A 10,595-nucleotide genomic window follows, 5' to 3' on the forward strand; every position below is an offset into this window, starting at 1 on the left:
TGTACAGAGTAAACTACTCTAGCTAAATGGCTTTCATGAGAATTATTTCCTACAAACCAACACGTCACAAATCTCAAATAAACAAGGTATATTATTGAAATTAACAGGTTTCTCAAACGGTCAGACAGAAAACAGAATAGGATGTACAGTATTATCATTATCTTACGAAAAAGTTTAATATTTCTTAGTCTGTACACAGAAATAGAAAAACAGGCAACATAAAGATCAAAGAAATGTCTTGATTAAGCTGGAATTCAGTAAAAAGGGATTTAAACTACTTGAAGTTCTACAGTAGTTTTGCATAACAAAATGAAATACAATAAAGTAAAATGCAAAAAAAAATGTAGTAATTAAAAAGGAACAATAGATCACTCGAGAAGTAACTTTGGCTTAACTGCTGATAATCATGGAAACTAAAAAATCTGAAACTTCACCATTCTTGGGTTTTGTCGTATTTTATACTTTTCTTCAGAAAATGCAGCATTTTAACTGTTTTCCAGCTTTTTTTACCCCAAGACAATTTTTGCGCTTAGTCCATATACTTACGCTACAATATGCTACAAGTACCCCACATTTTCCCTAAAAAAAGACGAAAAAAACCCACATTTATTTTAAAAAACCCAGCTTTAGCTGGGTTTTTTTGGGTTTTATTTAAAAAACCCCAAAAAACCCTGGGTCCATGGGCTTTTTAAAAAAACCCCGGGTTTTTGCCAACCCTGGTTATCATATGCCAGTTATAAAACACCTTAAATGTGCAGAGTAATAAGTTCAAAATAACATAAAATAGCAAATTTAAAAAACTTCTCATTAATCACTTTAAATTTAAAGAAAATTCCAAAAATTTCATTAATTCGTGATGCTAAACAGTGGTAGCAGGAACTGTTTACAGAAAAAAATGTATTCTAACTGCTCACCAACAGAAACACAAAAGAAAAAAGTTTTCAATCTTCTATTTTTCCGCAATAGTACGGCTACTCATCCCCGTTGAAGAGAAAGCTTCAATCTGCCCTCTTTCACAATCAGTTAAATTCCTTACATTTCAACATCTTCGCAAATAGCACCAAAACTTTGAGAAATTAATGAAAAAACTACAAGTTCAAGGGTTTCCACAATCTTATTTACTGCTGTGATCAGGCCCGTGTCCAGGATTTCATAAAGGGAGGGGTTGAAACCTTTTCCCTTTGTAACTTACGTTGTCAAAGGAAAACTAACTACGCGTGTTGAATAGTTCATTTTAGTTCGATAACTAGGCTTTCTTTTTTTTTTTAATGAAATCTTATTTGTACAGTTGAACATTTCGTAAAAGCACACATATTTCTTTTATGCCACCTCATTTTCCTTCTTTTTTTTTTACCTTTTGTTTTTCTATCAAATAACATTGAACAGGAATTGAATGAAAATAAAAATTTTATTTGAAAAAAAATTGCTGTTTCGCATAAAAACATTTTTCTACTGTGTGAAACGACTAATTCATCCAACAACACTAAAGGCGTACCATAAAAAAACAGCAAGCAAAGTAACCATTTTCCCTGCCCCTAAATTTTTTTTGGCGGGGGGGGGGGGGTACGTCATTGTCTAATATTTTTTTAATAGTTTTCCCCTGCATGCTTACAGCATTGCCGGACTCTCCAGCCATTCCATTTTTTCAAGCACTTAGAAGCGAAGGGGCTTGGGAATCCTACAATTGAGGAAAATGTTAATTGTTAAAGTTTTGGAAATATTAAAGAGGGTGAATACTACTGTATCAGAGTTTAACTCTAAAATTAATTAAAACTTAAAATACGTTTTGGAAAATCGTTTAATGATTCATTGATTTTTTTTCAATGGGAGGGGTTTAACCCCTAAAACCCTCCCCTTGGACACGGCTCTGGCTGTGATATTTATTCCAGTATATGCACATTTAGTTTTTAAGAAATACTGTTGGCCTTGAAGTTCTTACTCAGGCTGAAATACTAACTTTGAATATACCGCTCTTTTTCTGGTAATTGCATACTTTATGAAACCTGCCTGTCGCATTATTTCTTACATATGAACATTAATAATTAATAATTCAATAATATTAAAATCCCCTTTAATTTCATTTTCCCAATTTCTCAAATTTTTTTACTGGCCTTAAAGTTTTTACTCAGACAGTATCATTTAACAATATAGAAAAGGTTATTGATGTGTAATGCCTTGATAAATAATAAAAAAGAAAGAATAAGAAATAATTGAAAACCGCTTTTTAAAATGTTGGAAAATAAGAGAGAATTTTAAAAGGCCAAATAATTCTGCGAGAAAAAGTTTGCGTAGCACAGGTGAATGAATCAGGGGTCAAAAAACAGAAAAATAACTTGTATACTGTGTATCAGAAAAATAACTTGTACAGAAAAAAAAATCGGATAAGGATATGATTCAATTTCTAAGAAGGGTGATTCAGTTTCAGAGGTTAAAATGGTTACTTACTACAGTCAAAAAAGGATGGAAAATGAATATTTTTTTTTTATAAAAGGCAGTCATAATTTATATTTGCTTTCATTTAAAATTCCGTCATATGATTAAAAAAAAAGTTGTTTTTAAAGTTGTATGAAGTTTATGTTGCATAGAACATTAAAATTGTTTTTAAATTATTTACTTTTTTAAAAAATATTAATAACTTTTTTATAAATTTTAGTTATTTACTTTTTTTTTTTTGGTGGATGAGGGTTGGGGTGACACCACAAATTACCACTCCGGGTGACATCCACAGTAGGTAGTACGCCATTGCTTACAATAAATATATTTCGAACAATCAATTCAATTTTTTTAAAAATGTCCACCATTACAAAAAAAAAAAAAAAAAAGAAAGAAAGAAAACTGACAACTAATGAAATTTTCTACCAGCAATTGGTGATTAAACAATTTCCTCAGATTCTCTCTTTGTATTACATTAAGCAAAGTATTACATTAAGCAAAGTACAAAGTATTACATTAATTTGTATTACTTTGTATTACATTATTAAGCGCCTGAAATCCTTGGATGCTTTCAAAACATGTCAGCTTAAAAGTAGAATAATAGGGGTGTGAATCTAAAAACCTACCTGAAGTAGGATCCATACTGCTTGTATCTGAATACTGTGAGCTTGGCAAAGCATCATTTGAAGAGTTTTCATTGGAAAGAGCATCTACCCCATTTTCAGATACTTGAGAAGAGCCTCCAGCATTATGGAGTGCCTGAAAAAGTATCTCATTAAAAAAGATAAGTTAAAAAATGAGAAAATTGTTTATTTTCTAAATTATTCTTCACTTGAAAGACATCTCCAATCAGTTATTTGAACGAATCCTTTCCAATGACACTGTTAACTAACCATTTAAAACATGATTTTTTTTCATTTTTTATATTTTAAGATTAAAAACTGCAACAGATGAAATCATAGTTTTAGAAAAAACCATAAACCATTTAATATAGGTATCTATCAAATGACTAAAAATATAACTGGAATTAAAATATGATAATAATAATGAAGGTAACACTAAAATGAAGGCAGTAGTCATACCCACACACTTTTTACTCCAAAATGTAGAGAAATTATAACGAAGCATTGTTTATTTAATTTTAGGTTTAAAAATATTTTATAAAAAGGAAGTTGGATAAAATTGTACACAAATAAAAAAAACTGTTGAAAGTAATAACTTCCTATCCGCAAAATTGGATCATAGATTTTGACAACTGAAAAATATTTACTCTTTTGATAGAAGGAGATAAATGCAATGAATTTGACAAACAGCAACGCAAAAATATATGTACTTTGCCATAAAATTGAACTTTTCACTGCGGTTACTGCAAATACACAGGCAAAGCTTTTTTGAAATTGTTTTGAACTATATACTAAAAATAACACAACCTTGTTTTTAAAAACATATTTGCATAGGTTACACCTCAAATAATTTGCTTTTTTAATGCAATTTTTTGGGGTTCATGAAATTGTTATTTCATGCAAAATTAATTAATTAAATGAAATACATAAAAAAAGGACTGTCTTAAATACTCGGTAGAATTGTGCTACGAAATATCTTCTAAGCACAAAATCTTTATTAGACATTAAAATCCAGCCAGATTTGTTAGTTCCCTTCTGCTATTAGCCAGCCTGAATTTATTGCTGTTAATAAATTCAGATTCTCTATCAGGTTCTATAAAGTTTAAAACATAAGTTGCACAGCTGAAAAAAAAAAGAGGGTGGGGGGGAGGGGTGCATAAAAATGAAAATATGAAAATTAGTAATGGAATGATGTGTGACCTTTTCAGCAATTATACACCCTGTAAGACTTGCTTAAAGAGGATGAATCTTTTGAATATCATTCACATGTTTCTTCCTTACATTAATTCATACTTGTATGCAATATCTAATTGACCACAACATTTGACATAAATTCCACTGAACTTGTGCTAAATTATTCCAGAACTGGTTGGGATAGGTGTCCTGACAAACTAATAGCAGGCCATCAGGAACGCAATTGTAATGTTCAATATTTTAGCGACTCCATTAACCCCTAGACTCTGGCTACATATGATGCGTACTAATGTAACAATGCCCATAATGATGGTAACTCCATGAACGTAATGTCTTTTTTCCACTATACACAGAATCATTTCCTTGCAAGGAAAACAAAATTTTCTTCTCTCTAGTAGGGGAGATACAATGCTTCTTCATCACTATTTTATGCTTCGTATAGGCATATCTCTCTTAATTGTCTTTTTATATTCTGTCAAAGCCTGGTAGCAAAAAGCAGTCTACTGCTTTTAACAATGTATTCCAGGGGTTAAAAGTCTTCATGGTGAATTCTCAAAACATCAGCATTGCTAATGTGCTAAAGTTTGTGGTGTATCCAAAGAAAGGGGGATTTGGGGATACATACCTTCTTCCAAAATGCAGAAATTTTCTTGTTTTGATCAATAAATAAATAAATAAATCTATACATATAATAATAAATAAATAAAACTTCAAATATCAACACCCCAAAATCTAATCATACCCTCCTCCGATATTTGTTTCTGGCTATGTTACTGATTTCAAAAGCAAATTACTGTACTTTGAATGTGTAAGATGCTATTATGAATGATTTGAACCAAAATTTTGCAATGAGAAAAGTTTTACTTATTTTTAAGGTTTCCTCTAAATTGTTAGGTCATAAAAAATCCACATTAAAACACACATTTTAATGCCAAAGGTTAAACATTTTAAAGTGAACCCCTGTACTACAGCTCTTGATTAGCAATTGCATTTGCCATTTCATTTAAAATCGCTACTAAAGAATAAGACCCAGTAGCCAAAAGTGGCAGGGGTGCTCACAGGGGGGAATTATGGCGCAAGTTGCGCCATCTACGTTTTTGAGGGAGATTTTTAATTTTTTTAAATTTTATTTGATTATGTTTATTTTCCATTTTGTTTATTTATTTAGTTTGTGTGTGTGTGTGTCATTGGCACAGCACAGAACTTTTCTAATAAAATAAAAATAGTTGTAAAAAAATAAATAAAAAATATTAAAGTAAATAAAAAAAATAAAAACTATTTAAAATATAAATAAAACAAAAAAAGAGCGAAAAAAAAAAGGGGGAAAGAGACTTGGAAAAACATTTAAGGGGGGGGGGGACCCTTGAAAAGTGGCAATCAGGTGTTTCTTTTTTGCTAAAAATAATATTGGGCTACGACAACACACTTCCAATCTTGTTATAGCCCTTCTCTTGAGTCTCTAGTATGCTTTATCTTGATTTTGTACAAAGAATTTTCTTTAGTCTGTCATTTTTAAAAGAATATTTTCAATAAAAGTAACAAAATCAATGTTTCCTGATATTTGTACATGAACTCTTATTAAAAAATGATTTGTTTTTATGATCTCAATGTGTTCTTTCTTTCTTTTTTTTGGTAAAGGGTTCATTTTTGCATTTACAAAACCTTATGCAATTCTAAAATCTTTGAAAAAGAAAATTGCATTAGGAGATAAAAATTATCTGACTAATAAATAAAATGAAATACCTCCAGCGAAATTTTGTCTATTGATTTTGTAGTAGCAGATAGCTTATTTACTTTTTGTGTTGTGTGCATACTTAAAAAAAGAAATAATAAAAAAAAAAAGGTTAACATAAGTGTAAAAATGGCTACCATTTTTTGTGACTTTGGTAGCCAGTGGCTACTATTAAGAACTCCTAATCAAGAGCATTGCCTTGCCTGATGCCTTGCAAAAAAATGCATTCTAAATTTTAATCAAATTTTCCAAATGTGTTGGAAATGATGCTTTGCTTGAATGTTATGCGTTTGACAATAATTATTACACTTTAAAAACTAGTATGTTGTAGCCATCACGAAACTTTCTTCTATATCTTTCTTACAATTCTGATCCCTCTCAATATGCTTGACGAGAAAGCAATATTCCCGACAAAAACAAAATTACACATGCCAAAACTTGAAGACCATCCCAATTCCCGATTTATCTCAGAAACAAAGCAAAGAATGAAAACTGAAAATCATTTTAAAAGCCTTGCTTAAAATAATTACAAACATTTATTTGTGAACAAACACAAGATGGCAACAGTTAAAAAGTTTAAATCATTGCAATTTTCTGTTTATTTTCAGACAATTAAAACCACGCAAAATACGCAGATGACAGTCTATTACAATTTATCTTTCTTATTGTTGCAATTATAAAGCTATTTTTATTCACAAAGAAAAAAAAAAGAACCCCCCATGGAGCGATTGGTGCCAAAATTGAACCAATCCTTGTTTACATATGGATTCACATTTATTCCAAATTTCATCCAGAACGTAGCATTACTTCTTGAGATATGGCACTCACAATGGAAAAAAAAGAACGTTCGATTGTGCCACCCCCTTTTCAGCTGTTGACGCCAACATAAAATGAGCTCTTATACTCTCTAAGGGCTACATGTCGATAAATGTTTTTGTTTGATTCCGTTCATTATTTCTTGAGATACAGCAGTCACAATTGATGACAAAAAACCTTCTATAGCTCAACCCCCCTTTGAGCTATTGACACCAAAATTGAATCAGTACCTGTTAGGGGCAACATATGGACTAAATTTTGTTTGATTCCACCAGTTACTTCCTAGGGAATAGCAGGCATGCATAACTCAAAAAACATCCCGTTGAGGAATTTGTGCCAAAAACCAATGGGCACAAGCACACTTAGGGGCACATATGTGTACCAAATTTCGTTCGATTTCATGCGGTATTTTTTGCTGTAGAGTGGCCACAAAAAACTGGTCACACGCATACACAGACAGACATTTTCCAAAAATGGTCGAAATGGACTCAGCACACCTCAAAACGTTCAAATCCGTCAAAATTCGAAATTGGAAAATTTGCACGAATCCAATACTTTTTTCTATATATTAGATATAGAAGAAAGTAATAATCAACAACACAATACATAATAACTATTCTTTAAAATATTTATGAGTAAAAATGTTCAACTGAATGACAAGTGAGAAAAGCAGGCTGAGATCAAACATTGACTCTCAGAGTTGACAAGACCTCGAGAGTGAGTGACAACAACTCTAGCTTGAATTATATTTTTTAAGAACTGGGTACTAGTAAGTATCCTAAAAAGATTACTCTAGCTAAAAACTAGAGAGAAAAAATACTTTGTCAATAGTTTAAAAAATCGACAGAATGTATGCAAATAAGACGAACATGAATATTACATGTAAACATCTTAAAAGCAGATAAGTATACTAACGATAAGAAAACAAAGTATACTTACAGAAGCTATTGAAGCAGCATTATCAAACAGAGACATTTCTCCATTCAAGATCACATAAGCCAGTTTATGTACAAGAGGGTGGTGAGATACAATTAAAAATACCTAAAATTATTAAACATTCAAGATTTGTTCAAAGCATGGAACGAACAAAAAACAAATTAAATAAAGAAATACCCAGCAAGGAAAACTAAAAAACATTCATGGTATATTACCTGTGACAGAAGAAAAAGGGAGACGATACAGCTAACCTGAGGCTTATCCTCCTGCAAAATCCAACAAACAGTATCAATTATTTTGTATGATATTTATTTTTAGCTTAAAATTAGAGTTCATCAAAAATAAGAATTTAACATCAAAAGTAATGTATGCTTTTGTGCATTTGAATCATTTATGATAATTATTTTTTTTAGACTAATTTAGTATTTTTTCTTTTATAATACTAAATTAGTCTAACTAAATTATAGAAAAAATACTAAATTAGTCTAAAAAAATAATTATCATTTATGATAATTATTTTTTTTAGACTAATTTAGTATTTTTTCTTTTTAAATAGCTAAAGTACTTTAATTGTTTATTGTTTTTTTACATACCAGAAGATGAAAACTACAGTACTCTTTCCAACTGCACACAAAAATTCTTTAGCAGTTGCTACAGGTACAACTGTTATACTAACACATATTGAGAAAATTTTAAACTTCATTGCAAATCCTGCAACACCTTTGAATTTAGAGATGACAAAAAGTAAAAGTTTCTGCCACACTTCTTAAAAATGCTTCGAGCATTTCCATTGAAAGATGCTTAAGCAAAACATGATTTTAAATTGATGGGAAATCTACTTTTTGTTCCTTTTTTTTTTGTAATTAAAACACACAAAATGATCAACATGTTCCAATTTTTAAAATTTTTTTTAAAAAGTCAGTTGTAATGATTTGAACTTTTTTTGTCAAAATCTATTACAATCAACCAGCTGGGTCACATTTAATATTGGAATTAAAACCCATAATAATGGACCTTCTTTATTACAACAAGCACAAAGTTTAAGAAAATATTAACATTAAATTTTATTAATATTAAAGTTTGCATGCCGTGGAGTAAATATGCATAAATGGCTTGGTTTTATGACAAGGATACATGCTTCTCATAGAAATCAAAAGGTTAAAAAAAATTTTCACATGGAAAAAGAAAAAATATTAAATAAAAATTTCGCTTTTAAAAAGTTGTTACGCTTAATTCTAAATATCACTTTTCTAAAATCACCACCCCTTTTTCAAAAAGGGCTAAAATGTTGCAGCCCCGTATTTGAGCACAGGATAGTCAATTCCTTAACACTGGTCAGCCATTATTTATAAACAGTGGTGGCAATCGGGGGGGGGGGGGTGCCCCAAACACTTTTTGTGGTTTATTTATTTATTTTATTTTCCAATTTGTGAACCAAAACTAGATAATTATAAAAAAAAGCAGAAATGCCAAAATTTTCAGAATATAATTATTTGTTTTACTTTGTATATCTGTTTATGAAACATTATTTAGCACAAGCAGTAATTTTTAGTTTATGTATTCATTGTTTAGATATTAGTAAATCAATTGTTTTACTTAAACAAGCCATACTTGTTTAAGGAAATTATTACTTAGTGTTTGTAACATTTCAAAATACTTTGGGGTAAGTAATGTAAGTCTAATTCATGTCTAAGTGTTTCCTCAAAGAAAGTTAGTGTATAAAATTCGTCAAAATCTTAAGAAAAACGTGGGCTTAGTTGTTAGATTTACAACAATAACCACTCATCTGCTCTCAAAACCAGCCCTAGCAAAATTTTGTACTTTTTTTTTTCATTTTTTGCTGGTGCTAAAAGTCCTATGGCTTTTAGTTGTCATTTTTTCTGCCTCCCCCCTTCCCACTTTTCAGTCCCAATCACCGCCTCTGTCTATAAATATATTCCTACTACAAATATTGAATGTTTTTTAAACAAATACAGGTTTAAAAGTTTCACATAGAATAGCTACACATGGGTAGCAAAACATGAAAAATATTTTTCCTGCAAGAAAGAGACAAGTTAAAAATAATTAATTACCTCAGGGTTAGGGTGAGGTGCTTTCTGCACAAGAGAATATACATATAGAGGTATCAACAACTTGTTTAAAAGGTGATCTGTAAGCACGTCATTCAGTGCATCAATCTTCAAACATAAAATATCATTTAAATAGTGAAGATGATCAAGGTGCTCTGCCACTAAATCAGCAAGTTTGGTTTGGACTTGGAGCCTATGCACAAGAAAAGCAATAAGAAATTAAGAAGAAAAGATATTCAGTTACACATTTCTGGAAATTTACACAACTTTTGCAGACAAATACAACATGGAATATATTTTTGAATGTACTACAGTCAGACCTCCTTATATCGAAGTAGCAAATTGCCGGAAAAAAATTCGATATATAGAAATTTCGATGCATGGAAACGATCTTATTTTATCATAAAAGTATCCTAAAACATTAAAATAAAAGCTAATTTTCGTGTATGAAACCCAATTTATAATTACGAGTATCGGATTAAATGAACGTTAATGATTAAAAATTAACAGAAATTACATTTTTACACCAACCATACATCTTCATATACTTCAGCAATTCAACTTGATCACAACATTAGGGGATTTTCGTTTTAACAATGTGATCGGGAGAAAAGTAAACAATCAATCTACTTAACTTGAATGATTTTTACTGAAGCTAAGAAGACTAGAAATGATAATCAACAAACAACAGGGATAATTTGAAACTGATTTTACAGTGTTACTGGTTACAGCTAAGATTTGAAATAAACTTGAGGGAATTTAAAAGAACTTCAGAACGGAACAACGACTTAA

General features: G+C 30.4%; 1 protein-coding gene across 1 annotated transcript in view; it reads right to left on the bottom strand.

The window, feature by feature from the left end:
* LOC129232131 (protein CLEC16A homolog) overlaps nucleotides 1-9,990 on the bottom strand; it is a 37,416-nt gene extending 27,426 nt beyond the window's left edge. Inside the window, exons 1-4 of the mRNA XM_054866372.1 lie at nucleotides 9,807-9,990; nucleotides 7,950-8,000; nucleotides 7,738-7,839; nucleotides 3,060-3,192 (exon numbers count right to left, since the gene is read on the bottom strand). Coding sequence (XP_054722347.1) covers nucleotides 3,060-3,192; nucleotides 7,738-7,773 — 169 coding nt within the window. The 5' untranslated portion in view covers nucleotides 7,774-7,839; nucleotides 7,950-8,000; nucleotides 9,807-9,990. The remainder of the gene's footprint in view (nucleotides 1-3,059; nucleotides 3,193-7,737; nucleotides 7,840-7,949; nucleotides 8,001-9,806) is intronic.
* Nucleotides 9,991-10,595: the final 605 nt, after the last annotated feature.

This window comes from Uloborus diversus, unplaced genomic scaffold (genome assembly GCF_026930045.1).
Source record: "Uloborus diversus isolate 005 unplaced genomic scaffold, Udiv.v.3.1 scaffold_11, whole genome shotgun sequence".
Lineage (NCBI taxonomy): Eukaryota > Metazoa > Arthropoda > Arachnida > Araneae > Uloboridae > Uloborus > Uloborus diversus.